This window comes from Garra rufa, chromosome 18 (assembly GCF_049309525.1).
Source record: "Garra rufa chromosome 18, GarRuf1.0, whole genome shotgun sequence".
Taxonomy (NCBI): Eukaryota; Metazoa; Chordata; class Actinopteri; order Cypriniformes; family Cyprinidae; genus Garra; species Garra rufa.
The window spans coordinates 8,007,528-8,027,207 of record NC_133378.1 but is presented as its reverse complement, the minus strand read 5'-3'; the positions used below and the strand labels follow the sequence as shown (position 1 = coordinate 8,027,207).

Genomic DNA, 19,680 nt, shown 5'->3' with positions numbered 1-19,680 from the left:
ATTTAACAAAACAAGAAAAATCAGCAGCACCAAAGCAGCAAAATTATGTCTGACAGTTTCCAAAATGTCATCTCTTACTATCCAATAAAACTTCAAACAAAGTAATTGAGACAAACAAGCACCTTCTTCTACCCTAACATGTTTTAACAGATGAATCCACTGAAAAGGTAGGCGATATGTTACGATATGAGTCAGCTTATTTTGAGTTTTTGTGTTGTGAATGTACAAGTTTAGCATTAGAACCATGAGAACTTGGATAACGTTGTCAACTTTAAATGATTACAGTTGTCATTTTGGCTCAATATGCAGCACCAGATGTGAGTGTCCAGGTATATATGTGCATCTAACTGTGCATGTAACTGTTTAACATGAATAGCTTTACATAAACATATATAGTGCTATCAAATAGAAGATATTCGACCAGAAAATAGAAACGTATAACCACACAGTGTCTTATGCGTTGGACACAATCGCAGCTTATTGTTGTACTGAAGGAGTATTATACAAAACAACTGGTGTTTTCTTTTTATTAAAAAGTGAAAGTGAATAAATAATGCTAAAGGGAAAGTTATTGTGCATACTGTTTTAAATAATGTGTAGTGGAGCTGAACTGTAATTTAATAAGCAGTCACACTCAGCAGCCTCTGCCAGCAGTTTATGAGCATTCCCATCATTTTCATTCTCCGCCGCTGTCTTCCTCTTCGCTTCTTCCCTGGTTTGCAAGATGCCTTTTTGCGTCTATTTGCCTGCAAAGTAAAACATATTTTCACATCAAGTTAAACACTCTTTATAGTTCAGATTATCTTAATTATTTAGATTATGGTAACTTTATTTTGATTATTTTAACAACACACACACACACACACACACACACACACACACACACACACAGACACAAAGTATTGTTTAAATGATAAAAAGGTGAATAAACAAATACATACATTTCTAAATCATGTTATCACCAGTTTACCTCAGATTATGATTAGATCAACTTTATTTTGAATACATAAATCAATAATACATCTCTAGATCATGTCACACTCTGTTTATATTAGATTTGATTAAATAAATAAATAAAAACAAATAAATACAATTCGAGACCATGTCACTGGCTGTTTTTTTATCAGATTAACTTTATTTTAAATAAATAAATAAATCTCTAAATAATGTTGTCCTCTTTTTACTTCAGATTATGATTAGAATAACTTTATTTTGAATAGATAATTTCTAGTCCATAGTCCATATTCTGTTTATATTAGATTTTATTTATTTTGAATGAATGAATGAACAAATAAATAAATAAATAAGCTAATTTCTAGACCATGTCATATTTTGTTTATATTTGATTTTATTAAATAAATAAATACAAATAAATAAAATCTGAGACCATGTCATAGTCTGTTTATATCCGATTAACTTTATTTTGATTAAATAAATAATGTTGTCCTCTGTTTATTTTAGATTATGATTAGAATAACTTTATTTTAATAAATAATTAATTTCTAGTCCATTTCATATTTTGTTTATATTCGAATCTGAATCGGTCCCTTCTCAGGCTGCCGTTCAAGATGCTCATGACGAAGCGCATGCTAACTTGCATCCGTCCCCAGGATTGGTTTGCAGCCATCGACCTGAAGGACACGTACTTTCACGTCTCGATCCTTCCTCGCCACAGACCCTTTCTACGGTTTGCCTTCGAAGGTCGAGCGTATCAGTACAAAGTGCTTCCATTTGGCCTGTCCCTCTCTCCCCGCGTCTTCACGAAGGTCGCGGTGGCAGCCCTGACCCCTCTTTCATGAGACCACTTCAGCGTTGGTTACACGTTCGAGTCCCAAGACGGGCATGGCACCGTGGCACACTCCGGATTGGCATTTCCCCGCAGTGTCGCTGCCTATTCAGCCCGTGGTCAGACCCTGCCTTCCTTCGGGCCGGGGGTGCCCCCGAGACAGGTGTCCAGGCACATCGTGGTCTAAACAGATGCCTCCACCACGGGTTGGGGTGCTGTATGCAACGGGCAAGCAGCATCAGGCTCCTGGACAGGACCTCGACTGCAGTGGCACATCAATTGCCTCGAGTTGTTGGCTGTGCTTCTGTCCCTTCGTCGCTTCCGATCGACGTTCCGCCAGAAGCATGTGCTTGTTCGCACCGACAGCACCGCAACTGTGGCGTATATCAATCGCCAGGGCGGTCTCCGCTCCTCTCGCATGTCACAACTCGCCCGCACCGTGAACAAACTGGAGTCAAACGTGGCTGAAATCGCTATGTGCCATTCACATACCAGGGGAACTCAACCGTGCAGCGGATCAGCTCTCACGGCAGTCCACCCGCCCTGGAGAATGGCGACTCCACCCCGAGACAGTCCAGCTGATTTGGAGTCATTTCGTCAAGGCTCAGATAGACCTGTTCGCCTCCCCCGAATCCTCCCACTGCCAGCTCTTTTATTCCCTGACCGAGGCTGACAGAGAGACACACTGGCACACTGCTGACCTCAAGTACGCCTTTCCCCCAGTGAGCCTCCATGCACAGACCCTGTGCAAGATCAGGGAGGATGAGGAGAAGGTCTTGCTGGTTGCGCCACACTGGCCCACCCGGACCTGGTTTCCAGAACTTATTTCCCTCACGGCAGCCCCTCCCTGGAAGATCCCCTTGAGGAAGAACCTTCTTTCTCAGGGGATGGGCACAATTTGGCAACCTCGCCCCGACCTGTGGTACCTGCATGTCAAGGCCTTCCCCAAGCCGTGGTAAATCCATCACTCAGTCCCGAGCTCCCTCTACGAGGCAGGCTTACGCCCTGAGGTGGGGTATGTTCGTTGACTGGTGTTCCTCTCGGGGAGAGGACCCACAGAGATGCACGATTGCAGTAGTGCTTTCCTTCCTGCAAGAGAAGTTGGAACACAGGCTGTCCCCTGCGACTCTCAAAGTGTACGTTGATGCCATTGCAGTGTATCACAATGCAGTGGATGGAACATCCCTTGGTAAGCACCAACTCATCGTGAGGTTCCTGCGAGGTGCGAGAAGGATTAATCCTCCCAGACCGCACCTCATACCCTCTTGGGATCTCTCCGTTGCCCTCCGTGGCCTACGGGAAGCCCCATTCGAGCCACTTGCATCAGTTGAGCTGAAATTCCTGTCGCTTAAGACAGCGCTCCTGACTGCCCTTGCCTCCATCAAGAGGGTAGGGGACCTACAAGCCTTCTCTGTCAGCGAAACGTGCCTTGAGTTCAGGCCCTGAGATTCTCATGTCATCCTGAGACCCCGGCCCGGTTATGTGCCCAAGGTTCCCACCACGCCCTTCCGCGATCAGGTGGTGAACCTGCAAGCTCTGCCCCCGGAGGAGGCAGACCCAGCTTCTGCGCTGCTGTGCCCTGTTCGTGCTCTGCACATATACGTAGACCGTACTCGGCACTTCAGACGCACCGAGCAGCTCTTTGTCTGCTTCGGAGGTCAGCAGAAAGGGAATTCTGTCTCCAAACAGAGGTTGGCTCATTGAGTGGTGGAAGCCATCTCCCTGTCTTACTTATATCAGGGAGAGCCATGCCCCTTAGGTGTTCGTGCCCACTCCACTAGGAGTGTTGCCTCATCCTATGCGTTGGCTCATGGCGCCTCACTAGCAGATATCTGTAGAGCTGCGGGCTGGGCGACACCTAATACCTTCGCTAGGTTCTACAACCTCTGCGTAGAGGCCCTTTCCTCCTGTGTCTTAACATAGACTTCAAGTGAGCGGGAGGACAGCTGGTGTTGGCTTGCTGCACCATTCCCACGTGGATCCGTGCATCATATTTCCAGTATGTTCCCTCCGGTGAACCCTGGGTCCTCTATGCCCCGCAGTCAGGCCTAGATGCGGAGTAGTCCCTGACTGTGATCCTGCCTGGGTCTCCTTCGCCCCGCAGGTTGTGGCTATATTTTTCAATATTCCAGCGGAGAAGACCGCTGTTTCCCTCGTATATCCCTAAAAGTTTTATGGATATATTGAATTATTCTCATTTCCACATGTAAAGATTTCATGTGCTCCGCCCCCCCAACCCATGCTTCAGACAACTGGCATCCCTGTAGGGCCCCTCTATTGGCCCTCAGGGCGTTGGGAAGGTTACATTACAATTTCCATCTGCTGACACGTCCGCCTGTCAGCACGTGGGGTTGTGCGTAACGCGGCGTCAGGGTCGTGGCCTGTTCCATGGGTCTGTTCCCAATGTAACGTCGTAGTGAAACGACTGAAGGGGAACGTCTAGGTTACGAAGGTAACCCTCGTTCCCTGAAGGAAGGAACGGAGACATTACATCCCCGGCCATGACCCTTGCGTCGCGCTGACGACGGCTTGTCCGGCTCCTCAGCTGAATGACTGGCTGCATGCCACCATCTTATATACCCGTATGTACGGGGCGTGGCTTGGCATGCAAATACCACTCGCCAATTTTCATTGGCCTTTTGAATAAGGCTCAGAGATGATTTGACTCTCAAGCGAGTTCCCATATGTAACGTCTCCGTTCCCTCCTTCAGGGAACGAGGGTTACCTTCGTAACCTAGACGTTTTTATTAAACAAATGAGCAAATTTTTTAGACCATGTCGTATTCTGTTTACATTCAATTTTGTTAAATAAATAAATACAAATAAGTAAATAAAATCTGAGACCATGTCATAGTCTGTTTATATCAGATTAACTTTATTTTGATTAAATAAATAATGTTATCCTCTGTTTACTTCAGATTATGATCAGAATTTGTTATAAATAAATAATATCTAGCCCATTTCATATTTTGTTTATATTAGATTATTTATTTTGAATGAATAAATAAATGAATGAATGAATGAATAAATTAAATTCTAGACCAAATTTATTTTGAATGAATAAATGAATTCATAAATCCTGTTTACTTCAGATTATGATTAGATAATGAATAAATAAACTTCTAGACCATGTCATACTCTTTTAGAGTCCATACATTTTAGAGTTCATTTTAAAATTCTTTTATTTGCTTTTAAAATCCCTCAATGGTCTTGCCCCGCCATACCTCTCTGAACTTTTACACTTTTACACTCCTTCCCGGTCCCTCAGGTCAGCTGATCAGCTGCTCCTGAGAGAGCCTAAAACAAAGCGGAAGCTCAGAGGGGATCGTGCCTTCGCTGTGGCAGCTCCAAAACTTTGGAACAATCTGCCTCTGCACATCAGACAGGCTTCCTCTCTGTCTGTTTTTAAAACACAACTAAAGACCCACCTCTTCTCTTTGGCTTTTGAAACCTAGTAGGAAGTTGATTTTATTTGATTCTACTGTGTTTTATCTGTTATCTCGTTTGTTGTCTTATTGTGTCCATTGTCCTATTGTGCTTCTGTGGTGTTATTTATTGTTATTGTATCTTGTGCAGCACTTTGGAAACCTTGTGTTTGTTTAAATTGTGCTATATAAATAAAATTGGATTGGATTGGATACTCTGTTTATATTAGATTTAATTTATCTAGATTAAGTAAATAAAATAAATACATAAAAAATGACCATGTCATTATATCAGATTAGCTTTATTTACATTAAATAAATGAATAAACCTCCAGATAAAGTTATCCTCTGTTAATTCCAGATTATGATTAGATTAATTTTATTTTGATTAAATAAATAAAACAAATAAAATGAATACATTTCTAGATCACGTTATCATCTGTTTACTTCCGATCATGATTGGATTAACTTTATTTTGAATAAATAAATAATAAATAAATAAATTACTAGATCATGTCATGTCTATATGTGACCCTGGACCACAAAACCAGTCTTAAGTCGCAATAGCCAAAAATATATTGTATGGGTCAAAATTACAGATTTTTCTTTTATGCCAAAAATCATTAGGAAATTAAGCAAAGATCATGTTTCATGAAGATTTTTTGTAAAATTCCTACTGTAAATATATCAAAATGTAATTTGTGATTAGTAATATGCATTGTTAAGAACTTAATTTGGAGAACTTTAAAGTTGATTTTCTCAGTATTTTGATTTTTTGATTTTTTAGATGTATCTCGGCCAAATATTGTCCTATCATAACAAACCATACATCAATAGAAAGCTTATTGATTGAGCTTTCATATGATGTATACATCTTTGTCTTTACAGTTTTGTAAAATTTAACCTTATGACTGGTTTTGTGGTCCAGGGTAGGGCTGGGCGATTAATCGAAAAATAATCGAAATCGACATTCAGAACCTATAATCGTTCAAATTTTTCCAGGACGATTATTTCAATTACTTTCCCTTTAAAAAACACTAGCGCTCCGTTCCGTTATTCCGCCGACATGTCGATAGAGAACTTAAACAGTATTTATACAGTAAAAAGTATTTACAGGATATACAAGGGTAATTTTATTTAGAGGAGATACTTCTTATTTTCTACTTTTAATATGAAAAACATTGAAAATTATTTAAAAAATAGACTTTATGTTTTAAGCAATGCGTGCTTTAATTTGATGTTCAATTAATAATCATAGATAGTAGATAGTGTGTTTCCTTAAATTATTTTTAAAGTCAAGTAATACCCCCTTCATCCAAAAATCTCTCGCTTGTAATATGTGAACATATTTACTGTACAAAACTTGTCAGTGAACTATGAGGGCAAAAAAATAAATATTTTATAAATATAATTAAATATAATTTTATTAATAAATAAAATAATCGTTCATTAATCGTAATCGGGTTAAAATGTTCAATTAATCGAGATTTTGATTCTAAGCCAAATTGCCCAGCCCTAGTCCAGGGTCACATATTAGATTTTATTTATACTGAATGAATGAATGAATAAATTCCTAGACCATGTCATGGTCTTTTTAGATCAGATTAACGCTGTTCTGAATGATTAAATGAATGAATGAATGAATAAATAAATAATGTTATCCTCTGTTTACTTCAGATTATGATTAGATACATTTTATTTTGATGAAATAAATAAATTATTTTATTTTTTTACATTTAATTTTTTTGTGTTTCAGATTATAATTATTCAGATTAACATTATTTTGATTATTTGATAAGTAAATATATTAATACATTTCTCGATCATCATCCTCGATTTAATTCAGATCATAATTATTCAGATTATTTTTTTTTAAATAAATAAATAAATAAATAAATGAACACATTTCAATATAATTGCTTACTTTTTTTTTTTTTTTTTAGATTAGCTTTAATAAATAAACAAACTAATATTTTTTTCCAGGCCATGTCATCCTCTGTTTATATCAGATTATAGTTATTCAGATTAATTTTATTTACATAGATAGATAGATAGATAGATAGATAGATAGATAGATAGAGACAAACAAACAAACAGACAGAGAAATAATATATTGTACCATTCTTTCTGGTTTGCGGCAGTTTCGTGTGATGAGCAGCTCCATTTGTCCCACCACTTTAGTCATGCGATCTGCTTGCTGGTGTCTCTGGCTTTCACTCAAGCAGCTGAAGATTTGAGTCATATTATAGATATATCGCAGAATACGGTGAACCTATCACAAATACAGTGTATGGATTATCAAGACACCACCAAACAGAACATAGCTTAGTGCAACCGTGTCTACAAACTAAAGACCAAATGTTGTATTAAGGAAACATACATGTAGTCATGTACAGGTGGCTGTACCTTCTCAGAAGGACAGTGGTCCTTTTCTTTTGATATGTCAAATGTACCAGTCAGATTCTGAGCCAAGAGAGAAAGAGAAAAAAAAAACACTCATACAATTCATCTTCTACACATCACCAGAAGAGGGCAGCATGTGACCATATATTCTCACTACGCTCTGACTACTTCATAATTTAAATGAAACAAAAATGCTTATATAACTTGTTGGATGATCAAACGGCAACATCAAGTCAGTTTTACTTGGTTCAATACATAATCTGTTTGAACTGGGGTTATGAGATGCGACACTCACCAGGTTTTGGAGCTCAACCAGGATGAGAGCCCTGTAGGTGCTGATGATTGCAGAATAATCACAGGCGCGTTTACTGTGGGCCACTGCGAGCAGCAGCATTACAGTCACACAGACAGCAGGCCTGTTCACACACTGCACACAACACATGCATCTGCATCATTGACACTGTGCTTAACATTGGCATTCAATATTTCGGTAACACTTTACAATAAGGTTCATTTGTTAAACATTAGTTAATGTATTAACTAACATGAACTAACCATGAGCAATACATTTGTTAATGTATTTACTAATCTTTATTAACGTTAGTTAACGGAAATACAGTTGTTCATTGTTTGTTCATGTGAGTTCACACTGCATTAACTAATGTTAACAAAATTTTAATAATGCATTAGTAAATGTTGAAATTAACATTAACAAAGATTAATAAATGCTGTATAAGTCCAGTTCATTATTAGTTCATGTTAACTAATATGGTTAACTAATGTTAACTAATGAACCTTATTGTAAAGTGTTACCAATATTTCTATATACTATTTCAACCTTATTTTTATCATTTTATTTTGTTATTTTTTATATTTAATTTTATTTATTTTATACTTCATTTATATATTTATATTTAATTTTTATTATTTATATTATTATTTGATATTTTATTTATGCTATTTGTTACCTTATTTTAATTTATTTTATTTTTAATATTTTATTTTATTCATTCTAATTTAATTTATTTTAATTTAATTTATTTTTACATTTTATTTGTTTTTTTTATATTTGATTTGACCTTTTTTACATTTTATTTGATTTATTTGATTTTATTTATTTTTTTTTTATTTAATTTTTTTAATTTTAATTTATTTTACATTTTATTTTAATTTATTTTATTTTTATATTTTATTTTCATTTATTATTTTATTTTCAATATTTTATTTCATTCATTTTTAATTTACCTTGCCTTAATTTACATTTTATTTTTGTTATTTAATTTTTTTTTTTACATTTTATTTTATTTTATTAGTTTACATTATATTTTATTTTATTATTTTATTTTGTCTATTGTTTTTGATTTTACTTTATTTTACATTTTATTTGATCTATTTGACTTGATTTGGTCTATTTTTTTTTATATCTTTTTTCACATTTATTTTATTTTTTTAAATAAAATTTTATTTCGATTTAATTCATTTATTTTTTGCAGAATGCAAAAACACACCAGTATAATTTTATTAGATTTAAGAATACACATAGAATATATATATTTTTTATTATATTTCATGGATTTGAATTTTACAGATCTAAGAAGAGCTTTTGTTTTGTTTACAGTATTTTACACAGACATGTCATCTACAAATCAAAGTACATTTGCTATAAAGCTGCTATAAAACACATGACCAGAGCTGATGTTTGTCAAAACTTTATAAAACATCAGTCATTATACAAAAGGTAGGCCAACAGCTACTAGAATATATTGTATAGGCTCTGCTATTGTTGTAATATTAATTTATTAAATTATATTATTAAAAAAAATAAAAAATTAATAAAATACCACATTTAAAATACCACATACATAAATGCCACATTCAAAGGCTATATTATTATTGTCTTAATTAATATTTTTTAAATTTAATTTATATAATTTTATTACTATTTACATGATGAATTTCTATATAAGCATCAGTAGGAAACCCTGAGCCCCATTTTAAATGAAAACTGATTGCTTATACTTATAGAATATATATATATATATATATATATATATATATATATATATATATATATAAGAAGTATTGTTGTATTAAATGAAACAAATAACAAATAATAGCAGTATTGCATGACCAAACAAAATACAAGTAAAAAAGAAATATATTAATCACATATTTTACACATATTATCATTCCTTCTTTTGCTCACTATTGCCAGACATACCTTTTTGTTGTTTTGTTTTTGAGGTTTTCCATTTATGTAGAAGAGTAAACATGCTTTTTACATGCTTTCCTTTTTAAAAAAAATACAATCAAGTTTGTGTCACTCCCCTACGAAAATTAACCATGGATTTACTACAAAGAAACAAAACAAATAAAAAAATGGTTTGCTGGACTAACCATAGTTTAAAACTGTGGTTATACAAATGGTAATCAATGCGCCAAAAACATAGTTACTAACGTTACTCTTTACAACAATGAAACCATGGTTAATTTTCGTAAGGGTTAATGCACGTGTTCGCTTTTCTGTTGATACTTTTAGACTTGGTTAATTCACAGTTTGATAGCAGTGCTTTTCTCTGTCTATAATGTCATTAAGCAGTTTATTTGATGATTGAGAGTGTGAAGAGAAGCAGTTGTAGTGCGCAGTGATGCAGTGTGATCTTACCATTGACCATGGGATGATGAGAGACTCTTGCGCGCACCAGTCAAGGCTTGGAAAGGTGGACATGGGTCCAGAAGCGTCCAACGCCTCTTACATGCTCCTCACAGAAAACTTCAACAACGGTCCGATAGAAAACGAGAAATCAACCTTAAATGCGCGTTTTTGTTCTAGCTCGAGTTGATGCTCCGGAGAGAGGCGCGTCGATGAGGCTCAACCGCGTCCATTCCAGCATTCATGGCGAGAGAAATGTGGCGAGGCTCTAATGTGTCTCAGCCGTCACGGGCTGCTGGCATCGCGCTTTGGATTTCACCAGATCTCTAGTCTGATCAAGTCGAGAAAACTTCCGCGATCAATCAACTTTGCGCTTTGTTTCGGTTTCGGCGGGAGATCACTTTATAAAGCTGCTGCACTGAAGGGTCCACTGCTGAGGAAACTAAGTGCGCGGACTGCATTGAGGCTTGGACACGGCTGTGATCAGGAAATGGCTCCTTATTTACACTCATTTATATGTGGACAGACAAATCCTTCCGTCTATTTATTGTGTCCAGACATCTGTGTCAGGTTTCAACGCATAGAGCAGTTCAGTGTGGCCTTGTGGTTGTTGTCCAGCTGATTAAATCACTAGATCCCGCTTGTGTTTCTCACATGATTTGATTTTCTTTGGAATTTCGTGCTTAAAGGCAGGAAAATCATTTTGTGTAACGTTTTATGTAAGCTTAAATTTTAGGCCGGGTCATCTGAGGAGCAGTGAATACCGTCCAGCAAGGTCGTCTCTTCAGGTTGTGGCATATTATGTCAAATTTTATATCAAAGCTGCAGTGCAGTTAAAAGAGTAGTTCAATTAGACCAATAGCATCGCATTCAAAAATGACCAACGAGTTTCTAAATTTGTCCTATTTAAAACTTGACTTTTTAAAAGTTTTAAATACAACAAATATGGAAACTCGTTGGTCATTTTTGAACGCGATGCTATTGGTCTAATATGATTCAATGATCTATGCTAAGCTATGCTAAAAGTGATATCGCCAGAACAGGAGAACGGCTGAATGGATTTCAAAACGATAAAAACTAACTTTTATTAACTCGGGGGGAGTTGGAGAATTAACCCATTTCCAAAAAAAAGTGGAGTAATCCTTTAAGAGAATATACTGTTAGAAAGGGGTTAGAGATTGATGATTTAAAAATAAAACAAAAAAATAAATTAGCACAATAATAGCATGCTGAATTTATCAAGCCAACATAAAACTAGAATGACTGAGAAATACCAAAATCACCAGCACTGTATCACATGAGCACTGACATCTGAAACAGACTGGACTTTTATTTTCTGATAAGCAGCACATTTACACATTAGCATAATGAGAAGCAGAGTAAGAGGGTGTCAGATATTAATATTCAAAATGGACTCATATCACTGGGTGTGACGACTTTACAACACCCTGAACATAACAGCACATGTAATGAAAACAGCCCTGAATCACCACTGTTTCAGAGAGGCAAACTCACTAAATATGAAAAACAGACATTAAAAGAAAAAAAGAAAAAATCTTGTTCACAGATTCTCTAAAAACAACATAATTGCTAAACCAAACATGCTCATTGCGAATCTGCTATTAGTCCCACAGTTCAGAAGGTGTTTTTGAGCTTTGAAGCCACAAGGACCAGGATCTCTCCAATGTTCTTCTGCCAGTTGAGAATGTGTTTGGATTCAGCGCACCACAGCTCACCGTGCCGTGGCTCCGCGTTCTCACAGCGTTTCTTCACCTCGTGCTGTTGCTCCTGAGGACAGAACAACACCAGATTAAGATGAGATTCGCCAAGGATCAAAAACAGCAAGCAGTACATCTTTTCAAAATATCTCCTTTGGGGTTCCACGAAAGAAAGCCATTAGAGCTTCAAGCAGCGATTATCAGGGTTCAAGCGCTTTAAGGCATTTAAGCAAATATAGAAAAAGAGATATATGTTATACAAGCCTGTAACCACCTTAATCAATGATTGAAAAAAAAAAAGCATTTTTGGCAAATACTGGTAATTTACCATATAAATATGTTTTTTATCGTTTATGACTGTTATAGTGGCAGCTGTGGTTTGATCTCCTTAAAACTTTGCATGCTTGTTTAGAATCACCTGTCACATGCATTCAACAGGTTTTGTGAAGTTTTGAGTTTACCTTTAGGCTTTATAGGATTTTGGGTCTATTTGGGCAGGCCCCTTTTCTAAACAATCTTTTTATAGCTTCACAAAAGGGTGAATTTCAACATTTTTTGATGATTATTTACCTAGAGAGTCCAGAGAATTGTAATGCATTGGTTTTTTTTCCAGATTGAGCAAAAAACTTAGGACTAGTTTGCAAAAGTAGTTCTTTTTTTTTTTTTACATCTTGTCAATCCTTTAACAATTTGATTGATAGCAGTGGTTCCAGAGGCAAAGTTGTATGATGTTGTTGTCTATTGTATGTTATGAAAATCGTGTATGTGCAAAAAAATTGCGCAATGTACAATCATTTACACCATTTCAAAATGCAATATAACCCTTCAGTGGATGTTTCCCCCCCCAAAATTTCTCACAGACCTTTGAGGCATTGAGTCAAACAGGCTCACCAATTTTGGTTCCAACCAGCCTCCTTTAACCTCATCTTATAGGTGCTCAAACCTTATTGGCCATTATTTTTTTCCCTCTTATAGTGCCACAAAGTGGCCAAGCTTTGTGTTTGTTTTTTTCCCTGTGACCTTAGATTCAGCTTTTACACACATGTTCTGAGTTTGGCAAAGATATCTCATTCCATTCAGGAGTTATAGGCATTTTACTAAAAGTGGCCCTGTCCCCTTCAAACGTTTTGGCGTCCTTTTGTGATGGTGAGTCGAAAATGCAACTTATTTTTGATAACTATTGATACTCACTTTCCAGTGAATCTTTCTGCACGGGTTTGGTTCCGATCAGGCGACAAACCTAGGACTAGTCTGCAAAAGTGGGTTTTTCAAAAAATCCAAAATGCCAGAAAAATTTACGATTTCATACTTCTGATCGCTGTAGCGCCACCGTCAGGCCAACTATTGTAGACGGTAGTTGGGTACTACCATCCCTCCAAGTTTCAAGTCTCTACGACTTATGGTTTGGTCTGCACAATCAGTTTTACGTGGAAATTGCTGATCCTTGGCCATTCTAAAAATTACAACAGGGTTTTCAGTGCTATACACTTGAACCCCTAAAAATGCCCTCAAGTGCATCACAACAGCAAGATCTCAGAATAAAACTACTTACTTCTGTCCCATGCTGAAGCTCAAACTTGTAGAAGAATGCCCAGGCATCTCCCAAGTCTGGTTCAATCTTTACCGTCCGCAGGAACCACTCTCTGGCCTTTGTTATCTTTCTCTCACTCCAAAACAATCTGCAGGAGCACAAACACAGATATGGTATAAATGTAACTACAAAGTTCAGATTGTTCTTGCTGAATGAGGAAGAAAAAATGACAGAGGAATGTGGGTGGGTAAACTGGAATTTAGAGTAGTGAGAATTTTGGCAATAGTCCGGTCAGGAGTCTTACTTGGCCACTGCCAGCAGTACATGAGGATCATGTTCACACTTCTTCAGAGCGTCAACACTCTTGGTCTTGCGCTGAGGTCTGGCCTCCAAGAACACGGCTTCAGCCCACAGGATGCCTAACGGGAAAAAGTAAGTGGTGAAGTGTGAAAATGTGCAGAGGTTCCTGGCGCATCTGTTCGGGGTTGATGAAAGCAGTGGCTTACCAGAGTTAGGACACTCTTGAAGAGCTTTGGCCATGAGTGTGTTGGCGATGTTCTTTAATCCTGCTCTGTATTCAAGTCGAACAGACTCCAGCCTGCCAGTGAAGTTAGTATAAATTACATATAATTTTGGTGAAATTTTCAAGATCTTATCATGACTTTATAACTACTAAGTAAATAAATGGTATGTAGCCTTCAACGCAATAAAGTTCTGTCATTATGTCTCATTAAGGATCCAAATTCGTGCTGAGCTGTCAATCACAAAGCACCCAGAGGTGAATTTACACGTGCTCATTAAAGGAACACTCCACTGTTTTTTGGAAATAGGCTCATTCTCCAACTCCCCCTGAGTTAATAAGTTGAGTTTTACCATTTTGAAATCCATTCAGCCGTTCTCCTGCTCTGGCGATATCACTTTTAGCATAGCTTAGCTTAGATCATTGAATCCTATTAGACCAATAGCATCGCGTTCAAAAGTAACCACCGAGTTTCGGTATTTTTCCTATTTAATACTTGACACTTCTGCAGTTATATCGTGTACTAAGACCGGCGGAAAATGTAAAGATGTAACTGCAGAAGAGTCAATTTTTAAATAGGTTATTTTTGAACTCGATGCTATTGGTCTAATAGGATTCAATGATCTATGCTAAGCTATGCTAAAAGTGATTTCTGAGCCACAGATTAGCATGTTTCTTTGGAAATCTGAACAAACGCAAAGTGAAAGTGCGTTTTGCGTGCATGAAAACAAACGCAAAATAACACATTTGCATGACAGCATTCTTTGAAAAAGCACAGAAATACTTACAAAAGAGCCCTTTGACATAACACAAACCAAAAACAAGAATGAAACAGCAGTACATATCAGATAAAGCACTGGAATTTAGGTTTTCGCGTCATTAGGCGATGTCCCGGTAAAATAGATTCAGACGCAGACTACGGCCAGCAGATCCATCTATTTGGTTGTATATTATGTAACTAATTCTTTTATGGTTTGTAAAGATTATTTGCACTATTTTTCTGTTGCACTATATTTCTCTTTCACTTTGTGTGTAGTTTGTGAATATTTTTAGACTTTATATTTTTGTTGCACGTGCCAATTTGTGCAATTGTTTTTTTTCACTACTTCCCACACTGTTCATGTGTTTATTGTTCATACTCAGATCAGGAATACATTTATCTGAAAAAGTAACTTTTTTACAGAGTTTTGCTATTATGTTACACTGTTTCTGCTATGAGTTTACTCCTGAAACATTTTTTGGACAGGTCTATATTGTCAACTAAATAGGCCTGTTTTTCACTGAAAAGCGCCTATAATATTGGCTATAACTTGCTTGGGGAATGTTATATATAGACAACATTTTATTTGGAAGTGTAAAACACCTAAATACAAATTTCTAGATTAAAATATCCAAACTTCAGGAGTTTTTGTTTGAGTACACAGTAAAAAAAAACACACACACAAAAAAAAAAACACCCAATTGTTTCTAGCGTTTTTCCTAAAATTCTGGAAATTCACTTATTTTTAGAAAAAACAAAAGAAAATTTTTAATTTTAAAATTAGCTAGACAAAGTTCTTATGTTTATAATGATATATGACAATTGGTGCTGACTGCTAGAACAGATCTGAAAAAAAAAAAAAAAAGAAATGTACAAGTGCCTCAGGTGACCCAAAAATGTTCTAGGTCTTTAAGGGTTAATAAACGTGCGAATAATAGTCGACTAATGCTTAAAATGAACGACAACTAGTCGACCAGAAAACTTTTAGTCGAGGGAAGCCCTAGTTAAAGGAGTAGTTCACTTTCAGAACAAAATTTACAGATAATGTACTCACCCCCTTGTCATCCAAGATGTTCATGTCTTTCTTTCTTCAGTCGTAAAGAAATGGTGTTTTTTGAGGAAAACATTTCAGGATTTCTCTCCGTATAATGGACTTCTATGGTGCCCCCGAGGTTGAACTTCCAAAATGCAGTTTAAATGCAGCTTCAAAGGGCTCTAAATGATCCCAGCCGAGGAGGAAGGGTCTTATCTAGCGAAACGATCGAACTTATATGCTTTTTAATCACAAACGCTCGTCTTGCCGAGCTAAACAATATGAGCATTTGAGGTTAAAAAGTATATAAATTGTATTTTTTTTTAGAAAATAAACCACAGTTTTGCTAGATAAGACCCTTCTTTCCTCGGCTGGGATCGTTTAGAGCCCTTTGAAGCTGCATTTTGGAAGTTCAAACTCGGGGCACCATAGAAGTCCATTATATGGAGAAAAATCCTGAAATGTTTTACTCAAAAAACACCATTTCTTTACGACTGAAGAAAGAAAGACATGAACATCTTGGATGACAAGGGGGTGAGTACATTATCTGTAGTTTTTTGTTCTGAAAGTGAACTACTCCTTTAACAATAACAACAGTGCATCTGACATAGTTTCTTACCAAATCTCAGGGCTTTGTGGATTCTTGAGGCGAGCTTTCTCCAAGATGGCTCGAGCGCGCGTGAGCTGCCCGACTCTCTCTTCCAGCCGAGACAGAAGGAGCCACAATGGCATGGAATGAGGACACTTCTTCAGCTGAACGAACACAGCAGACATAATTCATTAGATGAATCACACAGATACAGCATTTTTCCAGACTAAAATGTTAAATTATAAGACAACATCTTCTCTGGAGCCCATAAACGTACTCCCTGGTTGTAGGCATCTCGTGCTTTATCGATGTTCTCTGACTGCTCCTCGATCTGTCCTCTCATCATCCAAAGTTTGGGGAAATCCTCATAGTGCTTCAGGGCCTCCGTACACAGCTCCTGTGCCGCATCGATATTCCCCAGCACCCACTCCAGCCTTACCGACTTCATAAACACCTGCAAACCGCACACAGAAAAGAGTTATGACAAATCGTATAATGCTTTTAATTGTCTTTAACGCCTACTGAACGTGATTATTAACTGTGTGTAAAATGCATAAAGATGTCATTATGTGTAAAGAAACATGCAGGAAGATTTGCACAATCCTTTTCCCGTATGAAGCTCGCATGGCTAGTTTCCATAGATGCAGGAAAAACATAAGTGTGTATATTTTTTTTGATAACATTATCACTTATGAGGAATCCTGCCAAGTGCTTGAGGTACATTTGATCCTGTGATATTTGTCTAGTTGCTGACACTCTTTCCTGGAGCCAAAAGTTAAACAAGCCCAGGCAGGAGGCCATTCAGCACCTTCAATCTGCACCATTTACTCCCAAAAAATCTCACGCTTCTTTATAGAGTAAAGAGCAAGCGTATTTGCTTACAGACCTCATTTGACCTAATCCCCGACCACAATTCTGTGCCAAAATCTTGTGAAAACAATTCTGTGCAATATTCACAACCTTGAATCCATAAACAGTTTTGCAGCAACGTAAAATGATTTTAGTTTTGCAAGTTTTAAGGGGAACTTTTCTCATTTAGTTTAACTTGTATTAAGAGTTAAAAACTCTAAAATTAAGATGAAAAAAATTAAGGAGAGACACTCCAGGCAAAAGCGCAGTTTTTTCATGCACCTATCAATTTTGAGATTTTGGGCTTTTTGTTTTTTCATAGTGTTTTTTCTAGTAGAAAGAAAACATTGAAAAAACACTTTTTTTTATATAGCACTTTATCTATTTGTGTCAATAGATTTCAATTACAATGCATATTTTTAAAGGCTGTTTTCTCAAAATGAGTTTTTTCCTTCTACACTGAGCCACACATCTCCACTTCAGTAACACACACCAAACTTTACATTTTTTTCCTGTGCATATCTTGAAGGTTTTTACAGAGGGATTTGTTCATATATAAATTGCTTGATTTATTACAGTTTATTCCCCCCAAAAATGGTAAAAATAAATAATAAATATATAGTGTTTCCTGTCTGTTCAGGAAACACTATATATTTATGATGGCGTGACTAAATTATATACCCAAAATTCCCTCTGTAAAAACTCTTTAATATGTCAAAAAAATGAAACAAGAATTTTTAAACTGACTTCATCCAGTGTTTAGATTTTTGTACTAGAACTAAATGCAAATTAGCGCATATTTCATAAAATAATGCCTCATTGGCATATTTAAATTAACATTTTAGAAAACCTGTAATACAAAAATGTTTAATTATCAACGTAAATCAACTGGGTGAGTAAGGTGTTACCTATTAGTTAACTTTTTTACCCTATTCACCTGCAGTGTCTCACCCTAAATAAAAAAAAAGACTATTATAAAATTCAAAAATAGAACAAATCATGAACTTCAATACGTTAATTATATTTAAGTAAACACTATTCAAACCATTTTAAAAATTGTAATAGCATCTCAATTATACTATAATTACCTTTAAATATTAGCCATGAATTACTAAATTTAGCATTTTATTTTAAACCGTAATTAAGTGGAAAAGTGTGTCTGATATTGTGAGGGTAAGCTGAGTCAGCGGATCAAGAAGGAAATGCTTTTTCAAAATACTGTTACACAATGTTTTTTTAATATTAAACCTTTTCCTGGATGATTTATTATTATAACGCACTACAGAACAGCCGGTGCTTAAGCCAATTTTCTTTTTTCTTATTTGTTTAACAGAATGTAAATAAGACACACATTCAGTGATTGCTAGTTTAACCTCATCTCTGCTGACAGGTGCATAGCCTAATTTTCATGCACAAATCTGATATGCATACATGCAAAATGGGCTTTCATTAGCTATGCCTTGGTAAATTGTCTTCCCGCTAGTGCCACATTCAACACCCTGTTGCACAAGCACTTTGACAGGGTGACACACCCTTCATCAACTGATCTCATCACTTATCTCTCGCTATCAAAACAAAAGAGAAATCATAACATGCAAAACCGAAACGATGTGTTCCCGGCAGACGGGTGTCCCCATCGTGACACAGCAGCGGCTGCATGTATTTGACACTCAAGGGGGTAAGTCTGAACACTGGGCCACTCACCCTGGCAGTGGGGGCGCTGCTACGGGCCTTGGCCAGCAGCCTGCGTGCTCTCTCGTACTCGTTATTCTCCGATTCCAGCTTGACGGCAGCCAGCCAGATCTCCTCACTGTTGGGGTTAGCCTAACACAAAGACAAAGACAGAAATAGGCGGGATAAGTTTTTACTGGCCATCGTCCCAGTGAACACTTAGAAAGAGCAAAAGCTGCTTAGTTTCAGGAAATGAGCACAGATATGCAGTTTAGACTGGTCTTTTTTTTAATTGTTCTGCTTCTTTACTTTGAAGTTTAACGTACAATTCTTACAGGTTTGGTGCTTTTTCAGTTATGTCATGTTATGACTAAGCCAACACTGAATCTAAAGTGTATCCTATCTACATAAACATATTTTAAGTTCATTCAGTAATGATGCATTACTTTTTTCAAAAGTCACAGCAAAGAACCTAATATTGTTACAAAAGATTTCCATTTCAAATGAATTCTATCAAATAAATATAAATATGTGACCCTGGACCACAAAACCAGTCTTAAGTCGCTGGGGTATATTTGTAGCAATAGCCAAAAATACATTGCATGGGTCAAAATTTTTGATTTTTCTTTTATGCCAAAAATCATTAAGAAATTAAGTAAAGTTCATGTTCCATGAAGATTTTTTGTAAAATTCCAATTGTAAACATCAAAATGTAATTTTTGATTTGTAATATGCATTGTTA

The 19,680-nt window shown here is 36.5% G+C and overlaps 1 protein-coding gene across 1 annotated transcript in view; it reads right to left on the bottom strand.

Annotated features, from left to right (window-relative positions):
- Nucleotides 1-11,538: 11,538 nt before the first annotated feature.
- prpf6 (PRP6 pre-mRNA processing factor 6 homolog (S. cerevisiae)) overlaps nt 11,539-19,680 on the bottom strand; it is a 36,321-nt gene continuing 28,179 nt past the window's right edge. Inside the window, exons 15-21 of the mRNA XM_073823192.1 lie at nt 18,972-19,091; nt 16,696-16,872; nt 16,449-16,582; nt 14,023-14,114; nt 13,821-13,935; nt 13,538-13,664; nt 11,539-12,055 (exon numbers count right to left, since the gene is read on the bottom strand). Coding sequence (XP_073679293.1) covers nt 11,903-12,055; nt 13,538-13,664; nt 13,821-13,935; nt 14,023-14,114; nt 16,449-16,582; nt 16,696-16,872; nt 18,972-19,091 — 918 coding nt within the window. The 3' untranslated portion in view covers nt 11,539-11,902. The remainder of the gene's footprint in view (nt 12,056-13,537; nt 13,665-13,820; nt 13,936-14,022; nt 14,115-16,448; nt 16,583-16,695; nt 16,873-18,971; nt 19,092-19,680) is intronic.